This window comes from Lacerta agilis, chromosome 2 (genome assembly GCF_009819535.1).
Source record: "Lacerta agilis isolate rLacAgi1 chromosome 2, rLacAgi1.pri, whole genome shotgun sequence".
Classification (NCBI taxonomy): domain Eukaryota; kingdom Metazoa; phylum Chordata; class Lepidosauria; order Squamata; family Lacertidae; genus Lacerta; species Lacerta agilis.
This window is the reverse complement of record NC_046313.1, coordinates 116,183,668-116,206,109: the sequence shown is the minus strand read 5'-3', so window position 1 is coordinate 116,206,109 and position 22,442 is coordinate 116,183,668. Positions and strand designations below refer to the sequence as shown.

The 22,442-nt window shown below is 46.8% G+C and overlaps 2 protein-coding genes across 2 annotated transcripts; both read right to left on the bottom strand.

The window, feature by feature from the left end:
- Nucleotides 1-3,452: 3,452 nt before the first annotated feature.
- Nucleotides 3,453-22,408, bottom strand: LOC117042714 (zinc finger protein 260-like). The gene is made up of 4 exons (XM_033142329.1): nucleotides 22,271-22,408; nucleotides 19,237-19,357; nucleotides 13,482-14,992; nucleotides 3,453-3,798 (listed from the first exon to the last, which is right to left on the bottom strand). The coding sequence occupies exons 2-4, from the start codon at nucleotides 19,268-19,270 to the stop codon at nucleotides 3,712-3,714; spliced, it is 1,632 nt and encodes a 543-aa protein (XP_032998220.1). The 5' UTR covers nucleotides 19,271-19,357; nucleotides 22,271-22,408; the 3' UTR covers nucleotides 3,453-3,711.
- On the bottom strand, nucleotides 5,429-9,839 carry LOC117042739 (zinc finger protein OZF-like). Its single transcript, XM_033142366.1, has 2 exons — nucleotides 9,629-9,839; nucleotides 5,429-7,559 (listed from the first exon to the last, which is right to left on the bottom strand). The coding sequence occupies exons 1-2, from the start codon at nucleotides 9,726-9,728 to the stop codon at nucleotides 6,232-6,234; spliced, it is 1,428 nt and encodes a 475-aa protein (XP_032998257.1). The 5' UTR covers nucleotides 9,729-9,839; the 3' UTR covers nucleotides 5,429-6,231.
- Nucleotides 22,409-22,442: the final 34 nt, after the last annotated feature.

The window sequence follows — 22,442 nt, the reverse complement described above, 5'->3', positions numbered from 1 at the left end:
TGCACCCTCCTTGTCCCTGGCTGCCATGCTGTGGCCCCCTTTCAAAGCAAGAGGTTCTCTCCCTGGGGGGAAGAGGGTGGGATGGAGGTAGTCGATGCAACTCTGTGGGAAGAAAGGAAATATTCTCCCCTCCCCTCCCCACCCCACCAAACCTCGCCTCTGCCAGCCTCCAGACATGGGCATAGACAAAGGGAATCTGCAACCCCTCTCCCGCAATCAAGTAAAGAAATGAATAAAAAAAGACTTCACTTAAGTGACAGATCACATTGCAGACAGCTTGGCTCTGCCCCCCCCCCCAATATAAATCCGGTGGTGTAAAAATTTAATAAATAATAATAATAGATTAGATCTCTGAGTTTCAGAAATAACTCAGAAATAACGCTTCAGGTTGAGAACTTTGCTTCAGGATAAGAACGGAAATTGTGTTCTGGCAGCGCAGCGGCAGTGGGAGGTCCCATTAGCTAAAGTGGTGCTTCAGGTTAAGAACAGTTTCAGGTTAAGAACGGACCTCCGGAACAAATTAAGTACGTAACTAGGGGTACCACTGTACCGGGTTCAGATGGGCCAGTTAAAAGCGAAGGCTGGTTGTGAGGATATGGTTGTGCTGTCTGACTGGTGTTTGTGAAGCATTTGAGAAGGAGAAAAGTAAGAAACAGACCACTTTCCTCTGTGTGTGGGGACAGTGGAAGCTCACAAGATTTTGTCAGGATAGTAGGAGTCAAACACTAGAAAGTTTTATCCATGTTACATGAGCTTATTACTAGAGGTTTCTTGAGCTTCATAGATGCTTATAGAGTGATGGAGTCTTTATTTGCTATGGCAATAACAGTGTTGGTGTCGCCTGCCAAGCCAGGAGAGGCAGGGATGGAGCTTAAATGATATCTACACCTGCCTTCCTCCTCCTCCAGCAGCAGAGAGGGATCAGTCTTCGATCGTGGCAAGTTGCAAAATGCACCTAGTCCTTAGGGCATTTCAAATGCTGCTCTTGCCCCTAGACCAGGGGTCTGCAACCTTTAAGACCAAAAGAGCCACTTGGACCAGTTTCCGAAGGGGAAAAAAAACTGGGAGCCGCAAAACCATTGCGACATTTAAAACAAATATAACACTGCATTTTATTTTAAAAAATCCGATTTAAATTTTAAAAAATCCGATTTAAATAAAAAAATCATTCATTTTTATCCACCATGGGGACCACTACCAGGTCACAGCCTGATCCAAGGTGGGTTGCAACAGCATACAAATATTTGATTTGTTGTTGTTTTTTTTAAAAAAATGAGTCCTCAACTGCACACTTGTGTTAAATGTTTGTCCCATGTCTTATTGAAGACTGCTGGCTTTTACAATAATCTTAGTGTCTTTTACCCTTAATATTCCAGACCAGAGGCTATGTTCACCTCTTCCAACCTCCTCTCTTGCTAAATAAAGCACAGAATTGCACCAGAGAAGCCTGTGATGTTTGTGCTGACTTGCATACAGGTGGCTGTAGTAGTTCGTAGTGTTCAAACCTTTTTAGGGGAGTTCCCTGCCCCCTTAATGACAATGGCGATAGATTTTGCACATGAACACAGATCCAATTTAGGACTCCTCTCTTCCACGCCAACAGGTGCTTTGTCAAGGCTCCCCTAACACACACTCAGGACAGAGGAAAAACTGCAAAACGTCCTGGCCTTGCTCCGGGGCGGAGAGAGACGCGCGCCCGCGAGAGCGCGGTCTGAGGCTGCGAGCGGAACCAGGAGTGAAGGAGGCAGCGGCAGGGAAACAGGCGCCGCTTCCTCAACCATTTTTAAAAAGAGGGCTTCCCCCCTCGCCCGCCACCCGCCACCCCTGGCCCAGCCCGCAGCTGCCTACCTCGTCGTCGCCTCGACTCAGCAGCCAGCAGCCTTCCGAGAGGAACCGCGGCCAGCCCTCCCCGCGGTCCCACGACCCAGTCAAGGAGTCCTGGCCTCCAGTGCCCGTGCGGGGACGCGTCTGAAGGCCCCCTTCCTGCCCGCATCCCGTCCCGCCTCCCAGCTGCCTCTGGATGCCGCGGGGTCCCACATACCCGCCGACCCTGGAGCTCCCCTGTCCGCCCCAAGGCCGCCTCCCATGCTAGGAAGACTCCCGGAGCTGGGCAGGGTTGGTCCCGCCAGGCAGGCTCGGGGGGCGGCCTCTCCCATGGGCGCCTGCTTCGGAGGCGGAGGTGGGGTCTTCAAAGTTCCCCCTCCCGCTCGCCCAGTTCCATCTCTTCCCGAAGGAGCGTGCGCACCTCAGGCGCGCTCCCCGCCAGAGCCCTCGGCTGAGCTGCGCCACCTCTACTGCGTCCCCACCGCCTCCGAGCCCCGCTGCCCCGCTGTTCAAGGCCAGGTGATCCTGGGTACGCCCCTGAGCAGCGCCCTCAGCCTCCGGAGGGCGGGCCGCCGGCCAGCTGGAGGGCGGTCACTGCCAGCTGGAGAAGTGGGCGGGCGTATCCGCCCCGGAGTCCCGGAGCCGCGGCAGCCGTGTAAAAGAGCCGCATGCGGCTCCGGAGCCGCAGGTTGCTGACCCCCGCCCTAGACAAATGAAGCACCATACCTGGGACTCAGGTATAATAGAATCATAGAGTTGGAAGAGACCACAAGGGCCACCCAGTCCAACCCCCTGCCAAGCAGGAAACACCATCCAAGCATTCCTGACAGATGGCTGTCAAGCCTCCGCTTTGTTGTTGTTCAGTCGTTCAGTCGTGTCCGACTCTTCGTGACCCCATGGACCAGAGTACGCCAGGCACGCCTATCCTTCACTGCCTCTCGCAGTTTGGCCAAACTCATGTTAGTAGCTTCAAGAACACTGTCCAACCATCTCATCCTCTGTCGTCCCCTTCTCCTTGTGCCCTCCATCTTTCCCAACATCAGGGTCTTTTCTAGGGATTCTTCTCTTCTCATGAGGTGGCCAAAGTACTGGAGCCTCAACTTCAGGATCTGTCCTTCTAGTGAGTACTCAGGGCTGATTTCTTTGAGAATGGATAGGTTTGATCTTCTTGCAGTCCACGGGACTCTCAAGAGTCTCCTCCAGCACCATAATTCAAAAGCATCAATTCTACGGCGATCAGCCTCCGCTTAAAGACCTCCAAAGAAGGAGACTCCACCACACTCCTTGGCAGCAAATTCCACCATCGAACAGCTCTTACTGTCAGGAAGTTCTTCCTAATGTTTAGGTGGAATCCTACTAAACAATAGTGTTGTTGTTTTTTGTTTTTAAGCAAGTTAAATGCATTATAACACTGTGACACCAGATGGCGCTGTGGAATTCCATCTTTAGCCAACGTGATTTCCCACTATGAACATTTTACAACATGTTTTCCTGAAACTTTTTTGATGTGTCTAGATGCAGCGTAGATCTCAGGACTGCTGTGCTGGAGAAATTTGAAAGGGGTTCCTCAAATGAAGCTCTCCCACCCAGAAAACAAAAAGACAAGAAAATAATGAAGGCTCCAAGTGAAAAGACAGGCCTTTATTGAAGTACAAATGCACAAAGGGACAGCCTCAAAAATGAGGAGGATGTGAAGAAACACACCTAAAGCTATGTTCAATATACAATTCTAGATTACATTCGTGATTTCATTTCACCATCAAAGGATCCCAGCAATCTGAGTAGTTGCACCACCATCACCATCCTGAACCCATCAAATATCACACAGCTCTTCCGATCAGCTCTCATCATAATATCATGTCTTTGTTTCTTAAGACACTAATTTTCCTATGGGGGGGCACTGGACCTTACGCCAGATACTGGATGCCCCATTCTCAAGTGAGTGTTCTCACATTTCTTTCCAGTGTGAATTATCTGGTGCTTTCTACAACTTGCACTGTAAGTAAAACATTCCCCACACACAGCGCATTTATATGGCTTCTCCCCCGTGTGGACTCTCTGGTGGACAACCAAGGTAGACTTGTCAGCATAACATTTCCCACACCCAAGGCACTTTGGATTTCCCTCCCCTGTATGGATTTTCTGATGTTTCACAAGGTGTGAGTTGCGTTGAAAACATTCTCCACACACGGTGCACTCATAAGGCTTCTCTCCAGTGTGGGATCTCTGCTGTTGCCTGAGGGAAGATTGGTTGGCAAACCATTTTCCACAGTCCGTGCATTTATAGGATTTCTCTCCAGTGTGGATTCTATTGTGTACCAAAATGTTTGAGCGGTAAGCAAAACTTTTCCCACACTCCATGCATTTGTACGGTTTCTCTCCAGTGTGGACTCTCTGGTGGGTCATCAAATCAGAATTGTCAGCAAAGCCCATCCCACAGTCCGTACACTTGTAAGGTTTCTCTCCCATGTGGACTCTCCGGTGGTGAGACAAGAGACAACCTTTCTGAGAAAGACATTTGCCACACTCTAGGCACTTGTAAGGTCTCTCTCCAGTGTGGGATCTCTGGTGGATCACAAGGCCAGCTTTTTCAGGAAAACATTTGTCACACTCTATGCACTTGTAAGGTTTCTCTCCAGTGTGGGATCTCTGGTGGTACCTGAGGGAAGATTGTTTGGCAAACCATTTGCCACACACTGTGCACTCATAGGATTTCTCCCCAGTGTGGGATCTCTGGTGGATCAGAAGGTTAGTTTGTTAAGAAAATTGTTTGCCACACTCTATGCACTTGAAAGGTTTCTCTGCAGTATGGGATCTCTTCTGGGTCACCAGGTAAGCTTTTAGAGAAATTTTTTTGCCACACTCCCCACATCCATAAGGTTTCTCCCCAGTGTGGACTCTCTGGTGGATCACAAGTTGAGCTTTTTGAGAAAAACATTTGCCGCACTCCCTGCATTCATAAGGTTTCTCCCCAGTGTGGGACCTCTGGTGGATCACCAATGCAGAGTTGGTAGCAAAACACTTCCCACAGTCCAGGCACTTGTTAAGGTTTCTCCCCGGCATGAACTCTCTGGTGGATCCTAAGGATTTCTGAGCAGGTAAAAGTCTTCTCACACTCAGGGCATTTGTAGGCCTTCTCCCCTTTGTGGATCCTCTTGTGTCTCACTAGTTGGCACTTCCAGTACATTTCCGAGCACATTTCAAAGTGTTGGTGCTGACCTTTAAAACCCTAAAAGGCCTCGGTCCTGTATACCTGAAGGAGCGTCTCCACCCCCATCGTTCTGCCCGGGACACTGAGATCCAATGCCGAGGGCCTTCTGGCGGTTCCCTCACTGCGAGAAGCAAAGCTACAGGGAACCAGGAAGAGGGCCTTCTCGGTAGTGGCACCCGCCCTGTGGAACGCCTTCTCATCAGAGGTCAAAGAGATAAGCAACTACTTGACATTCAGAAAACATCTGAAGGCAGCCCTGTTTAGGGAAGTTTTTAATGTGTGACATTTTAATGTATTTTTAATCTTTGTTGGAAGCTGCCCAGAGTGGCTGGGGGGACCCAGCCAGATGGGCGGGGTACAAATAAAATAACAACAACAACAACAACAACAACAACCGTAGAACAAACTGTTTCTCACACCGCAGGCATTTGTGCGGTTTGTGTGCATGATGGACTCTCTGGTGTTTGACAAGATCAAGTTTCTAAGTTTCCCACACAGATTACAAATGTTATTTTCCCCGAGGGCATTTCCTGGGACAAATGGAAAACAGGAAAATGAGACCGTGAACTTTGGAAACGATGAATATTTGTGTCATTCATCTATGGAACTCAATGCTGCACAAGATAAGAAAGGGGTTGTGTATGCCTTCTGGCAGGGGCTGGAATCTGCCGACTTGCCCAAACCTCCTGTCCTGGGAATCTTTAGGGAGCTACGGCCAAAAGGACTGGGAAGTATAAAACATCTTCTTTTAAGGAGGAGTGGGGCTCCCATGTAGCAACCGGTCTGATTATTTTGGGATGTGAAATCAGCACATATTTTGACCTGACCCAGGGCTCTTTTCCAGCCAGAATTCAGTTCCAGCAGCTTTCAGGTGGGTGCCATTGCCATTCTAAGAGAACAAGGGAGGTGTTCATGGTGAGTTCTAGGAAAACGGCACTTCCCTGACCTATTGGTAAGCTTCTTGCTCACTTAAAATCTGACATATATGTTTAGGTAAAATTTATTTTTTGAGTAAAAATTCTTCCAAACTCCATGTATTTAAAATGTTTCTCCTATGCTAATTTGCTTATGAATATGAACATTCCACTTTCACTGAAGCTCTTTCCACAATGCGTGCATTTAAATGGTTTCTTCCTGGTGTGGATTTGATGTGAAGGTGTGGTTACTAGCTGTACCACTTTCCACACTGCACACATTTAAATGCTTTTTGATCCTGTGTGAGTTTGTTGATGTTTTCTAAGCGTTCTTCTTTCACCGAAGCTCTTCCCACACTCCAGACAGTTAAATGGTTTCTGTCCTGTGTGAGTTGTCTGATGTAAAGTAAGGGTTGTCTTCCGAGTGAAGCTCTTTCCACACTCCGTGCATTTAAAGGGTTTCTCCCCTGTGTGAATTCGTAGATGCCTTTTAAGTTTGTCACTTTCAGTGAAGCAGTTTCCGCACTCCATACATTTAAATGGCTTTTCTCCTGTGTGAATTCGGAGATGTGTTCTATAGCTTCCAGATTCAGTAAATGTCTTTCCACACTCCATACATTTAAATGGTTTCACCCCTGTGTGAATTCGTAAATGTTTTACATGGCTTCCACGATCGCTGAAAGTCTTCCCACACTCCGTACATTTAAATGGCTTCACCCCTGTGTGAGTTCGCTGGTGTGTAGTAAGGTGATTATTCGCCCGGAAAAACTTTCCACACTCCATACATTCATATGGTTTCTCCCCTGTGTGAGTTCGCTGGTGTGTAGTAAGGTGATGATTCCACCTGAAACACTTTCCACACTCAAAACATTCATATGGTTTCTCCCCTGTGTGAGTTCGCTGGTGTGAAGTAAGTTCATGATTCCACCTGAAAAACTTTCCACACTCCATACATTCAAATAGCTTCTCCCCTGTGTGAGTTTGCTGGTGTGAAGTAAGGTTCTGATTCCACCTGAAACATTTTCCGCACTCCATACATTTGAATGGCTTCTCCCCTGTGTGAATTCTTTGATGTGAACTAAGTGATGCACGATCAATGAAGCACTTTCTGCACTCCAAACATTCAAAAGGTTTCTCCCCTGTGTGAGTGAGTTGGTGTTTTGTAAGGTTCCCACTTTGACTGAAGCTCTTTCCGCACTCCAAACATTTAAAAGGTTTCTCCCCTGTGTGAATCTGTTGATGTGTTCTATGGCTTCCAGAATTAGCAAATGTCTTTCCACACTCCATACATTGAAATGGCTTCTCCCCTGTGTGCGTTCGCTGGTGTGTTGTAAGGTGATCTTTCCGGCTAAACGACTTTCCACATTTCATACATTTAAATGGTTTCTCCCCTGTGTGAGTTTGCTGGTGTGTTGTAAGGTGATCTTTCCGGCTAAACGACTTTCCACATTTCATACATTTAAAGGGTTTCTCCTCTTTGTGAGTTTGCTTATGAGAAGTAAACTCTGTGTTCTGGATGAAGCACTTTCCACACTCCATGCATTTAAATGGTTCCTTCAATGAAATTCCAGGTGACTTCTTGGAATTCTGCCTATTGTTTCCATCACATGCTTGGGGAGGAAAAAAATCCTGTTAGGCTTCCAAGGAATTGGCAGACATAACATAAAACACATCTGGTGCAAATAGCACCTCTTATTTCAGTATCTCTTACGTTCTCCCTTTTCATGTTCCAATTTTTTAGAAATAAACCTAAAATAATGACAAAATATTGTAATGCCAGGTGCTACAATCTGGGCAGAAAATGAAAACTTTCCTATTTTCCCTGGCCTTTGCCTAATTAAATCATCTATGTCTCCTTCATTTGCGTGTGTGGGTGTACTGTTTTGGTTTTTAAAATGTTATGCATTTTTCTTTTTTATTAATATTGTAAATCGTGCGGTGATGCTTAGATGACGGATGTTATATGAACAATTCTATGTAGACTTGGAAGAGACCCTGAGGGTCCTCTTGTCCAAACTTCTGCAATGCAGCAATCTTGACTTAAGCCATCCAACCTCTGCTTAAAAGCCTCCAAAGAAGGAGAATCCACCACTTTCAGAGGGTGTCTGTTCCATTGTTTAGCTGGATTCATATTTCTGGTAATTTGTACCCATTGGATCAGGTCCTACCCTCCAGAGATGAAGATAACAAGCCTGCTCCATCTTCACGTGACAGCACTTTAGATAGATATCTGAAGATGGCATATCTCTTCCCAGTCTCCTTTTATCCAGCCTAAGCAAACCCAGCTTCCTCAGCTATTCCTCATAAGGCTTGGTTTCCAGTCCCTTGATCATAATAAGCTTGTGGTCTACTAAGGCCCTGAGACATGTGCTACTGGCAACCCAGGTGTCCTCCATCTTATATATGTGCAGCTGGTTCTTCTGGACTCATTTTAGAATCTGATATTCACTCCCCACTGAAATTCATTTTTACCCAATATTCCAATCCCTTATGGTAATATTCAATCTCCCGCTTTGGCAAAATCTGCACATTGGATGAGCAGCCATCCCCTAAATACCTTCATCTAAGTTGTTTATAAAGACGTTGAACAACAACAGACTCAGGGCTTTTATTATTTTTTACCTCTCTTGTACGCCCAAGTTCATTCTTATCTTTCGTCTGCATATCTTATCCTTGTTACTGCTGGCTACTCATTTATACTCTTCCTTCCGTTTCTTATGCCCGCCTTTCTTAAATTTCAGCTCATCTGAAAGCTCCTTATGCAGCCAAATCCGCTTCTTCATGTACCTCCCACTTCTCTTTCTTGTTGGAATAGGACAGGGGTGCAGCTGGAGCCCCCAACTGAAGCCACGCCACTATGGCTACCTGAGCCTCAAAGGACAGCAATGGACAGTCCCTCCAAGCAACATGCCTCCTCTTTCAGAGGGAATGTAACCCCATCAAGAGCAGGGAACCTCCTAGGCATTCAGTCTAGGGAACCACCCATTAACTGGGCCTCTGTCTTATCAGGATTCAGCTTCAGTTTGTTGGCTCTCATCCAATCCGTTGCCAAGGCAAGACAGTACTCTAGCACACCTGCTGCCTCACGTGTAGATGTAAACGTACTCCAAACCTCTGGGTAACTCCACTTAGTGGTATCATGTAGATGTTATACAGCAAGGGGGATACAACTGAACCCTGAGGAATCCCACATTGAAGGTTCCACAGGGCTGAAGAATAGTATCCAAGCAACACCCTTTGGAAACAACCGTCCAAGTAAGATGGGAATCACCAGAAAGCGGTGTCACCCACCCCCTAACGCAAACAGCTGCTAGAAGGATACCATGGTAGATGGAATCAAAAGCCGCTGAGAGGTCAAGGAGAATTAGTAGGGACACAGTTCTGCTGTCTCTTTCCCTACAGAGGTCATCATACAAGGCAACCAAAGCAGTTTCTGGGCCAAAAATTGGGCCAAAATCCAATTAAAATGGATCTAGAAAATCAGCTCCCTCCAAGACTTCCTGGATCTTGCCTGCAACTACGCGGTCAAGAACCTTGCCCAAGAAGGGGAGATCAGCAACTAGCCAGGAGTCCTGCAGAGGAAATAGCACCTAAAATTCAAATGCCTGGGAAAAGGTTTTCCTGTGTTCACCATCTATTGATCCATCTATGTCCCCATCTCTATTCCCCTGGAACTCACCAGATGTCTCTGATGGCCCTGGGAGAAAATGCCCAGAGGTTCTTGGGAGGGATGAAGGAGACAGTCTGACCAGGTCAACTGTCCATCTTCCTCCTTCCATCCTTGCTAGGTTTGCAGGTTCAGTCGCTTTGGTCCTTCCTGAGGAGCTGAGAAGCTGCAGGTTCCTGCGAGGGAGGAAGAAGCAAAGGGAGCCTCAGAGGCCCTGCAAGGATTCTCCTACGCAAAAAATCCTGCAGCCTCTAGAGAAGCTCAAATGGGGTACTCCCCCTTCCCCAAAAGGGCCACATTTTTAAAGGTTGTTTGGTTATAGCAATTCAATGATTCCTCTCCCTGCCGGCGCTTACTTATGAGTAAATGTGCACAGGGCTGCTTTCTGACACCCAGAAACAGGCACCAGGTGAGAGACTTTGGGGAAGACTGCTCCCCTCCCACCCGCCAGGGATTTCTTGACTTTTCTGCTTACTTGGGGGGCGGGGGGTTCCCTTTCAGCCCCCACCCAAACATTTCTCCTTCTCCACCCACAACCCCCCCGGAACTCAGCACACCACTCCCAGCCTCGGATAGTGATGATGATGATGATCCAGCCTCTTTTAAACTATTTTGCAGAGCTCAAAGTTTAAACAAGTTGTGACATCTTGGGAGGGAGGGTAGCCTCAGACCCCTGCAGAGAATGACCCAGGTGGCTAATTCGGTGTCATACAGCAGCCTACCTTGGGAGCCCCCAATTCCTGAGGGAGAAGCAGTTTCCAAGTAGGAAGGGGGAGAAAGGAATTCGGATTCCCTCCTCACTCCCCTTATGGATGTGACTTTAAGGAGACTCCTGGGCAAGGGGGAGAAACCAAGGCAGCCCCCCATCACATTTCTTCATCCAAGATGGAGCCCTTTCTCTCTAGCCCCGCCCCACATAACTGATCACAGGACGCAGTATATATGCTTGTGTGTACACACACAAAAACACACATCCCAGCCCCCTCACGTGTTTTATTGTGGAGGCCGAAGACCTCGCGGTCCCATGGATTTGGCTCCAATGCTGCACCCCCCCCCCCAGAACCAGGGAACTGTGGAGGTGGAAGGGAACCCGGGGGTCATCTAGTCCACCCCCCCGCAATGCAGGGGTCTCAAGGAAAGTATCTGCCAAAGACCCCACTTGGAGTCCCCCCTTCTCAAGGGGCACCCACTTCCGAGCCCCCCAATCAGCCCGCTCACCCCCCTCCGGGGGTCATGGGTGTGTGTGGGGGTGCTGGGACCTCAGAGGCCTTCCCCCCACCCACCCACCCAGGGGTTCCTCCCATTCATCTCTCAGCCCCCCAATCGCCTACTCTGCACCCCACGTCGCCCCAGAGCCTCCCCCCTTCGCCCAAAGGACTCACCGCCCCAGAAGCCTCCCGAGACAAGCGGAAAGAGGAGACGAGGCGGAAGGACGGAGAGAGGGGCCTTTCCCAGGCCGCTCTAGGCAACCGGGCTCTCTCGCTCCCCTTAACCCTTACGTGGCCTTGCAGCTCGGGGATTCCTGCCCAGGGGAAAACTGCGCAAGGCACCGGGAGGGATCCGGATCCCGCCACGTTCAGGGCAGGACATGGCAACGCTCGGCTAGGCTCCCACGCTGGGAAAGGAGCATGTACAGGGGGGGCGATATATATACGGAGCCCCTGGGGACAATAGGTGGGATGGTTCAGTGGGTACAGCATGAGGTTCTTTTTCTCAGAGTTGCGGGTTCGAGACCCATGTTGGGCAAAAGAGGTTGGACTAAATAGGGGTGGGGGACAGGGCCAGGCTACAAGACCTCCGGCCCAATCGGGGGCAAGTGGGCTTACAAGAACAGAACCGGGGAACGGTACAGTTGGAAGGGGCTCTCCAAGGGTCATCCAGCCCAACCCCGCTGTGATGCTGAAATCGCCGCGGAAGCATCCACGAGGGACGGCCTCCACCTGCCAGTCTGCACCATCCTGGTCCGTCGAGGTCGCCATGCTGTGGCCCCCTTTCAAAGCAAGAGGTTCTCTCCCTCCGTGTGCCAGGAGCGGTTTAGTCATGCTGTCCACATGACCCGGAAAGCTGTCTGCGGACAAACGCCAGCTCCCTTGGCCTGTAAAGCGAGATGAGCGCCACAACCCTAGAGTCATTCGTGACTGGACTTAACTGTCAGGAGTCCCTGTAACTTTTCCCTTTAAGCATGCTTAAAAAGTATTTCTCTCTGTGTGTCTTACTCTTACTTACACACACACTTAGACACACACACTTGTGCCTCCTAAAAGCTCTGCTTAGGGTGGGCAACACAATGTTATTTAAAACTGTGGCAACGCAACTGGGTAAGATGAATTATGAGGAAGTGATCAGGCTTTTCCGGCATTTTTCTTCTTTTTTGTATTTAAAACCTTTTTCCATAATATTTGTAGTACCGGGTTCCACTATACCTGCCACCCCAACAGTCTTTAAAACTAGGATGAAGGTTGAATTTTGCAGATGAACCAGTTGGAAGCGAAGGCTGGTTATGAGGATATGGTTGTGAAATACACCACTTCCCTGTGTGTGTGTGGGGGGGGGGTGTCTGGATGCTCACAGGGTTGTGTCAGGATAGTCGGAGTCGCACACTAAAAAGTTTCATCCGCATTAAATCAGCTTATCACTAGGTTTCTTGAGCTTCATAGATGCTTATAGAGTGATGGAGTCTTTCTTTGCTATGGCAATAGCAGTGTTGGTGTCGCCTGCCAAGCCAGGTGAGGCAGGGATGGAGCTTAAATGACATCTACACCTGCCCTCCTCCTCCTTCAGCAGCAGAGAGGGCTCTGTCACAATACATGTGCCCATGCATCTAAAACCAGTCGCAATTGGATGGTGGCAAGTTGCAAAATGCACCTAGTCCTTAGGGCGTTTCAAATGCTGCTCTAGACAAATGAAGCACCATACCTGGGACTCAGGTACAGCGGTACCTCAGGTTAAGTACTTAATTCGTTCTGGAGGTCTGTGTAAAATAGTTTTTTTTAAAAAAAAGCATGTAAAATGCGTTATAACACTGACACCAGATGGCGCTGTGGAGTTCCATCTTTCGCCAACGCGATTTCCCACTATGAATGTTTTACAACACGTTTTCCTGAAACTTTTTTTGATGTGTCTAGATGCAGCACAGATCTCAGGACTGCTGTGCTGGAGAAATTTAAAGGGGGTTCCTCAAATGAAGGTCTCCCACCACAAAACAAAAAGAAAAGAATGCAGGCTCCAAGTGAAAAGACAGGCCTTTATTGAACTACAAATGCACAAAGGGACAGCCTCAAAAATGAGGAGGATGTGAAGAAACACATCTAAACTATGTTCAATATACACTGCTAGATTACATTCATGATTTCATTTCACCATCAAAGGATTCCAGCAATCTGAGTACTTGCAACCCACTTTCACCATCCTGAACCCATCAAATATCACATAGCTCTTCCGATCAGCCCTCATCATAATATCACATCTTTCTTTGAGACACTAATTTTCCAATTCATCAAATGTCTCCCAATATCCTCTTTCATCTACCTAAATAATAATTCAAGATGAATCAAAATCATCATGCCTAGCCATGGGCCTTTTCAATGTGCCGAGGCAATGACTCAAAAGAAAATGGAATCATCGAAATGATAGTTTTATGAAATTATTTTCTCCATCATTTGTACAGCTCTCAAGGGGAAAGCTCCATTAAATTCCATGGGATCTACATCTGAGTAAGCATCCAAGGACGGCTCCATCAGCCCCAGCTCTAGCCTGCAATGTGAACAGGGTTGTACCAGCCCTCTCGTTGCACCTGCGTACAAGGTGGAAACAACAGTGGCTTCTTTCAAGGTATCTCCATCCTGCAATGTGTGTTTGTAATTATCTGGTGCTTTCTAAAACTCGCACTGTAAGTAAAACCTTTCCCACACACGGCGCACTTATATGGCTTCTCCCCCGTGTGGGCTCTCTGGTGGACGACCAAGATAGACTTGTCAGCAGAACATTTCCCATACTCAGGGCACTTAGGATTTCTCTCCCCTGTGTGGATTTTCCGATGTTTCACGAGGTGTGAGTTGCGTTGAAAACATTCTCCACACACGGTGCACTCGTAAGGTTTCTCCCCAGTGTGGGATCTCTGGTGGATCGCCAATGTAGAGTTGGAGACAAAACTCTTCCCACAGTCCATGCACTCGTAAGGCTTCTCTCCAGTGTGGACTTTCTGGTGTTGCCTGAGGGAAGACTGGTTGGCAAACCACTTCCCACACACTGTGCATTCATAGGGTTTCTCTCCAGTGTGGATTTTACTGTGTACCAAAGCAGCTGAACGGGAACCATAACTTTTCCCACACTCCATGCATTTGTATGGTTTCTCTCCAGTGTGGACTCTCTGGTGGTTCAACAATTCACCATTTTCAGCAAAGCCCTTCCCACAGTCTAGACATTTGTAAGGTTTCTCTCCCATGTGGACTCTCCGGTGGTGAGACACGAGGTTAGTTTTTTGAGAAAAACATTTGCCGCACTCTATGCACTTGTAAGCTTTCTCCCCAGTGTGGACTTTCTGGTGGCGCCTGAGATGAAATTGTTCAGCAAACCATTTTCCACACACGGTGCATTCATAAGGTTTCTCTCCAGTGTGGGATCTCTGATGCCTCTCAAGGTGCACTTTACGTGAAAAACATTTGCCACACTCTAGGCACTTGAAAGGTTTCTCTCCAGTGTGGACTTTCTGGTGTAGCCTGAAAGTAGATTTCTCAGCAAACCATTTCCCACACGTATTGCACTCGTAACGTTTCTCTCCAGTGTGGGATCTCTGGTGGATCACAAGGTGAGCTTTTAGAGAAAAACATTTGCCACACTCCCCACATCCATAAGGTTTCTCCCCAGTGTGGGATCTCTGGTGGAGCACAAGGAGAAGTTTTTGAGAAAAACATTTGCCACACTCCCCACATCCATAAGGTTTCTCCCCAGTGTGGGCTCTCCGGTGGATCACAAGGTAAGCTTTTTGGGAAAAATATTTGCCACAATCTGTGCATTCATAAGGTTTCTCCCCAGTGTGGGATCTCTGGTGGATCACCAATTTAAAGTTGGTGGCAAAACACTTCCCACAGTCTATGCACTTGTAAGGTTTCTCCCCGGCATGAACTCTCTGGTGGATCCTAAGGTTTTCTAAGCAGGTAAAAGTCTTCTCGCACTCAGGGCGTTTGTAGGCCTTCTCCCCTTTGTGGATCCTCTTGTGTTTCACCAGTTGGCACCATACAGCAAACTTTTCCCCACACCGCAGGCATTTGTGCGGTTTGTGTCCATGATGGACTCTCCGGTGTTCGACAAGATCAAGTTTCCCAGTAAAACACTTCCCACACAGATTACAAATGTTCTCTTCCCCGATGGCATTTCCTGGGACAAATGGAAAACAGGAAAATAAGACCGTGAACTTTGGAAACAATGAATATTTCTGTCATTCATCTATGGAACTCCTTCATATGGTCATTCATCTATGGAACTCAATGCTGCACAAAGATAAGAAAGGCTGTGTGTGTGCAAGGGGCTGGAATCACAAGACTTGCCCAACTCCCAGTTCTGGGAACCTTTCAGAGGGACCTTTAAGAGTTATGGCCAAAAGAACTGAGAAGTATAAAACATCTTATTTTAAGGAGGGGTGGAGCTCCCATGTACTAATGGCTTTCCCCCCAGCCAGAATTCAGTTCCAGCACCTTTCAGGTGGGCGCCACTGCTATTCTAAGAAAACAAGGGAGGTGTTCATGGTGAGTGTGAGGGATCTTATTCCCTCCCCTTCAATACTTCCCCAACAGTGACTCTCCCTAACTGACAACTAGGATGAATCATTCAGTGTTCATATGGGAGTTGTCTCTGGGGTACCTCAGGGCTCTACGGTTGAAAACCTCTTGCCACCTATGGGATCCCCTTACCAGGGTTCCCAACTACTGCAGTTTGCCTTCCCTTTAGGCAAATAAGTGGCTCACTTGGCTTCACTGTCCAGCCCTCTGTATGACAGGAGAGTAAGCAAACAGTTTCCTCTTCCACAGGAAAGCTTTGTTCTCTCCTCTTAGTCACACCTCTTAAGGTACGGATACACTGCCAGAGTCAACGAACGTTTAAGCACATTTAACTTTATTAGGTAACTTGAAAACATGGATGTCTCGGGTTATTACTGGTAAAAATCTTCTCGTGTAATTCAGCTTTGTTATAATATTTCCTGCATCCCTTGAGCAATGGTAATGACCTTTCCTTGCATTCCCCCAAAGCCTAACCTCTCCTTTTCTCTCTCTCTAAACCTCCATCCCCCAACTGCCAAACCCCCAACTGCCTTTTTAATGGTTGTTCCCCCTCCTTTTAGAATGCCAACTAGCTCCGCCCCCCAGGGAACGCCTACCTAAAATGGGAGTGATAGGTTAACCCATAATGAACCTGAACCATCAGCAGGCATTATTCCGCCACAGTGAGTTCTGGGAAAACTACTTATCTGAACTTCTGATAAGCTTCTTGCTCACTTAAAATCTGATATATATGTTAAATGAACTGGTAATCATCAGATATTTAGTCTTACACAGAGAGAACATTTTTATTGTGTCATGGCTATGTTACCACAGTACTTAACATATTTTAAAAAAATATATGCTGCCTTTTGGTCAGTTTCTTGCTCATTTAAAATCCGATATATATGTTAAATGAACTATTAATTATTAGATATTTAGCGTTACCGTATTTTTCCGTGTATAAGATGCCCCCTATTTTTAGGGACCACAAATAAAGGATTGGGGGGGGATTTCCCAGAGTTGTTAAGCTATAGGGGGGGGGGAAATTCCCAACAATCACTCACCCGCCTGACTGCCAATCGCACGCCCCGCCAAAGCCACCAATCCCAAGCACGCTCGCAGCCAGCAGCCACCAAATCGCCGCAGCACCAGCGAATCGCCAGCAGGCCTTGCCGCAGCCACCAATCACACGCCTAATCGCTGCTGACAATCTCCTGCTTGCGACTGCCACCAATCATGTGCCCCCCCTGCACTATCTGTGTATAAGACAACCCCCTAAAAAAAACATCGTCTTTTTCACAGAAAAATATTGTAACTAACTTTTTATTGTACAGTGGTACCTGTAGATGTTGGGAAAGGAGTACGACAAGGCTGTATATTGTCTCCCTGCTTATTTAACTTATATGCATTATTCATCATGCGAAAGGCTGGGCTGGATGAATCCCAAACCGGAATTAAGATTGCCGGAAGAAATATCAACAACCTCAGATATGCTGATGACACAACCTTGATGGCAGAAAGTGAGGAGGAATTAAAGAACCTTTTAATGAGGGTGAAAGAGGAGAGCGCAAAATATGGTCTGAAGCTCAACATCAAAAAAACTAAGATCATGGCCACTGGTTGCATCACCTCCTGGCAAATAGAAGGGGAAGAAATGGAGGCAGTGAGAGATTGCACTTTCTTGGGTTCCATGATCACTGCAGATGGTGACAGCAGTCACGAAATTAGAAGACGCCTGCTTCTTGGGAGAAAAGCAATGGCAAACCTAGGCAGCATCTTAAAAAGCAAAGACATCACCTTGCCGACAAAGGTCCGTATAGTTAAAGCTATGGTTTTCCCAGTAGTAATGTACGGTAGTGAGAGCTGGACCATCAAGAAGGCTGATCGCCAAATAATTGATGCTTTTGAATTATGGTGCTGGAGGAGACTCTTGAGAGTCCCATGGACTGCAAGAAGATCAAACCTATCCATTCTCAAAGAAATCAGCCCTGAGTGCTCACTAGAAGGACAGATCCTGAAGTTGAGGCTCCAATACTTTGGCCACCTCATGAGAAGAGAAGACTCCCTGGAAAAGACCCTGATGTTGGGAAAGATGGAGGGCACAAGGAGAAGGGGACGACAGAGGATGCGATGGTTGGAAAGTGTCTTCGAAGCTACTAACATGAGTTTGGCCAAACTGCGGGAGGCAGTGGAGGATAGGCGTGCCTGGCGTGCTCTGGTCCATGGGGTCACGAAGAGTCGGACACGACTGAACAACGAACAACCTCTAGATGCGAACGGGATCTGTTCTCGAGCCCCGTTCACAACATGAGCAGCCCACAACCTGCAGCGACGCTTCTGCGTGTGATGTCATTTGATGCGTCTGCGCATTCGCGAACCGTCGAACCCGGAAGTAACCCATTCCGGTACTTCCGGGTTCGGCGCATTCGTAACCTGCGCCCTTCGCAACCCGCAGTGAACGCAACACAGGGCACGATTGTATCATGACTATGTTAGCGCAGTACTTAACATTTTTTCTTTTAAAAAAAGTATGCTGTCTTAAGGACAAAATGAATTTGAGGAAAATACGATATATATGTTTGTCTAGATCCAGGCGCTCTTGGACGAAACTGGTTTTCCTAGATTAGTTTCAATAAGGGTTTGGGCCCGGTTTGGGCACAAAACTGCTTTGGTCACCCTGTATTATGACCTCTGTGCCCTTGTTAATTCACTCCGTCCTTAGGATCCTTATGTTTGCCTGCACGGTAGGTAGAGATGGGAAGCAACGAATCATTCCACCCACTCTACTGAAAGACCCAAAATGTTTTATTGCCGTGGGCTGTTTCTATACCAGCTCGTCAAAGTTTAAGAACTGAGTTTGCTTTTTCTTTTTTGTACCATTTTTTAAATATATATCAGGCATGTCCAACAGGTAGATCATGATCTACTGATAGATCACTGGACGTCTGTAGTAAATCACTGGCTCTCCCCTAAGAAGCTCAAGAACTTTGGCTCCCCTAAAAAAAAGCTCAAAAACTTAGACCTGAACCCCCAAAACAGGGCTTTCCTTCCTAAATAAAGCTCAACTTTTACTTGAACCCCTAAAAAAACCGGCAGAAGATCACTCCCAGTTTTTAACTCTGTAAGTAGATTGCAGTTCCTTGGGAGTTGGCCACCCCTGATATAGAACCATAGAGTTGGAAGAGACCACAAGGGCCATCCCATCCAACCCCCTGCCAAGCAGGAAACACCATCAAAGCATTCCTGACAGATGGCTGTCAAGCCTCCACTTAAAGACCTCCAAAGAAGGAGACTCCACCACACTCCTTGGCAGCAAATCCCACTGTCCAACAGCTCTCACTGTCAGGAAGTTCTTCCTAATGTTTAGGTGGAATCTTCTTTCTTGAAGTTTGAATCCATTGCCCCGTGTCCGCTTCTCTGGAGCAGCAGAAAACAACCTTTCACCCTCCTCTATATGACATCCTTTTATATATTTGAACATGGCTATCATATCACCCCTTAACGTTCTCTTCTCCAGGCTAAACATACCCAGCTCCCTAAGCCGTTCCTCATAAGGCATCGTTTCCAGGCCTTTGACCATTTTGGTTGCCCTCCTCTGGACACGTTCCAGCTTGTCAGTATCCTTCTTGAACTGTGGTGCCCAGAACTGGACACAGTATTCCAGGTGAGGTCTGACCAGAGCAGAATACAGTGGTACTATTACTTCCCTTGATCTAGATGCTATACTCCTATTGATGCAGCCCAGAATTGCATTGGCTTTTTTAGCTGCTGCATCACACTGTTGACTCATGTCAAGTTTGTGGTCTACCAAGACTCCTAGATCCTTTTCATATGTACTGCTCTCAATATACATATATTTATTACCCAGGCAAGCCACGTTCTCGTCATTTTCCTCCATGACGCTCCCATGCAAGGCTCAGCTTTGCAGCAGCACTCCGTCCCTGTCTCCGAAAATGCCGGTCAGATCTTGCAAGGTCATTGGAACCTACGAAAGAAGGAAACAGAAAGAGAGAACTTGCTAAATCCCCATATTTACCCAAATAAACAGGTCGAAGCCAGTAATCGGGAAGAAGGTGGAGTTTGGAGTACACACCTTCAGATTTAAGGCAATTGCCTGGAAGTGAGGGGGGTGGATTCCAGGGGTCCTGGAAGTGAATGATAGAATGGTGTCAGGGTAGTTGTAAGAGTGCTATACCTGTACTAAATTCACTCTCTCTCTCAGCCTAATGTACCTCACCGGAACATTGTGAGGAAGAAATGGGGAGAGGGAGAACCATGGATCACACCTTGAGCTCCTTTGAGGGGAAAATAGGGTCATAAATGTAATCAAGTACATATATAATACATATATGTATTATTACTAATAATAATTTGTTGTTGTTGTTGTTGTTATACCCCACCCATCTGGCTGGGTTTTCCCAGCCACTCTGGCTAGCTTACAGTATCTATTTTTTTAAAAAATAAGAATTTATTAAATTTTAACAATAAAAAACACACAAAATACAAAATACAACAAACACTACAAAACTACAGTATCTAAACTATATACCGGTAAGAAAAACATCAAGCAGGTGTCTTCTAAAAGCTACATACAGCCAATCAGAAGCCGTGCTTTGCTTTCCGAATGTATTGGAAGTACTTCCACCGTACACCTGTAGTTGTATTGACAAAACGAAACAAAAATAAAAAAAATCCTTCCAGTAGCACCTTAGAGACCAACCAAGTTTGTTCTTGGTATGAGCTTTCGTGTGCATCCATGATCTGAAGAAGTGTGCATGCACACGAAAGCTCATACCAAGAAGAAACTTAGTTGGTCTCTATGGTGCTACTGGAAGGAATTTTTTATTTTTTATTCTGTTTTGACTATGGCAGACCAACACGGCTACCTACCTGTAACTGTAGTTGTATTGAGTTATTTCAATTTCTTTTGTTTGATTTGCTCATTGCAAACAGCTGGAAGTCTGTAAACGTTGACAATGAAACAAACAAAACCTGCTCTTATTCCCTTATGGGGTACACAAGAGCCCTTGTAGCAGGTTCTCCATCGGTAGGAGTAAATAACAGAGGCCAACCAGAGAATATTGAGAAGCAAAACAGCTAGTAAGCTTGATCTTTATTCTGTTGCAACAGGTTTGACCTCCCCGCACACAGGAGAGCAGGAGAGGGACACAGAGCCATGCAAGCAAGAACTTATAAAAAGACATTTCAAAAATCCCCCCCCTTGGAGTCCAGCCCCACCCCCAGAAACCTCACGCATACATCACAGAAGGGGTGTAGCCCAAGACCCCCCCCCCATACCTCATGCATACATCACCTAAAAGGCGGGTCTCCAACAAATTTCAACAGAAATCTGAGAAGTTTGTTTTTCTCCTGCTTGTCAATTTATATGATAATGTCTGATTGCCTTTCTTGGGTAGCCAGGCCATTCCTTTGATATGGTAATCACTAACACCCTCCTTTTATATGCCTGTTGTCTTTGTCCATGGAGTTTTCTTGGCAGGGATACTGGAGTGGCTTGCCAGTTCCTCCTCCAGGTGGATCACGTTTGGTTCAAACTCTCCACTATGACCTGTCCATAGCTTCCCTGAGTAATTCAAGCCCCTTCGCCACGACAAGGCAGTGATCCATGAAGGCTGATGGTCGAAGAATTGATGCTTTTGAATTATGGCGCTGGAGGAGACTCTTGAGAGTCCCATGGACTGCAAGAAGATCAAACCTATCCATTCTCAAAGAAATCAGCCCTGAGTGCTCACTAGAAGGACAGATCCTGAAGTTGAGGCTCCAGTACTTTGGCCACCTCATGAGAAGAGAAGACTCCCTAGAAAAGACCCTGATGTTGGGAAAGATGGAGGGCACAAGCAGAAGGGGATGACAGAGGATGAGATGGTTGGACAGTGTTCTCGAAGCTACTAACGTTAGTTTGGCCAAACTGCGGGAGGCAGTGAAGGATAGGCGTGCCTGGCGTGCTCTGGTCCATGGGGTCACGAAGAGTCGGACACGACTGAACGACCGAACAACAACAACAACAACAACAACACCCTCCTTCCTTGCAGAGACCCATTTGGTAAACATTTGGTCAGTTTTGAGAGTCAAAATGGTGCCAAGCCTGTCTTCCTGTGCTGCTTCAGACATGGCCTATTCATGCACATGTTTACTTGGTACACTAATGAACAATTATAAAATACAAAACCTTAATATTCTTACAACAATAATAAACCTGATTTGCAATGGGGATTGAACCATTTCGATTGCAAGTGTATATAAAATTATTTGGAGGGGTCCAAAAGAGCTTTCTTAAAAATATGGGGAACGCACACTTCTGCAAAATCACACAATCACTAAAGAGAAACGTGGGGCCCTTTGCACCCTGCAAAATATTTTTCTGTATAGAACAATTACTGCAATTCATTTCATTTTCATACTGCTTTATATATTTTAAAGGGGGGGGAAATCTCAGAGCGGTTTGCAACACATTAAAACAATAAAGTTCAGAATGAAACATTACCAAGTCAAGTAATATATATAAAGTACACATCCAAAGTAACGTGTATTATCTTAAAAATTTCAAAATAACACATTGCAATGGAGGTCAACTACAGAATGCACATCTGGCGCAGCAAAGTTAAACAAAACCATTACCTTAAACATTTCAAAATGTTTGCTAGATCAGAAAAGAAAAGCAGAACGCGCCCCACCTCCCTACCCGACCCCTTACTCATTTGTAAAGACCCTCTCCAAGTCCTCTTCCCCTTCTTTGCAGCTGCAAAATCATGCAAGAGAAGCGAAAGCAAAAGCTCAGACCAGTGGAGAAGGGGCTCCCCGTCTTCGTGATCCGAGATCAACGCGCCCCCTCCAGAAATAAAGGGGGGGTCCCTTCTGCTTCTGATCCCACCCTTACCAGTTTTTGCAGAGTGCGCATCCGAGGCTTTTGCGCGCAGACCACGCTGCAAATCTTGCAAATCCTTCCTGCAGCCGACCTCCCGCTTTGCAGCAGCAAGGGAGCCTGGGAGATAAAGCGCTGCTGGGGATTGTAGTCTCTGATTGAAAGGAAAAAGGAAAGGAAAGATAAA

Excerpts from the sequence above, each read along its gene's own strand:
- LOC117042714 (XM_033142329.1), bottom strand. The coding sequence starts at position 19,270 with ATGGAGGAAAATGACGAGAACGTGGCTTGCCTGG. Across the intron at positions 14,993-19,236 it reads CGAGAACGTGGCTTGCCTGG|GAAATGCCATCGGGGAAGAG; the intron begins GTAATAAATATA and ends CATTTGTCCCAG. Across the intron at positions 3,799-13,481 it reads CGAGTTTTAGAAAGCACCAG|ATAATTCACACTGGAAAGAA; the intron begins ATAATTACAAAC and ends AGAAAGCACCAG.
- LOC117042739 (XM_033142366.1), bottom strand. The coding sequence starts at position 9,728 with ATGGAAGGAGGAAGATGGACAGTTGACCTGGTCAGACTGTCTCCTTCA. Across the intron at positions 7,560-9,628 it reads AGGGCCATCAGAGACATCTG|CATGTGATGGAAACAATAGG; the intron begins GTGAGTTCCAGG and ends TTCCTCCCCAAG.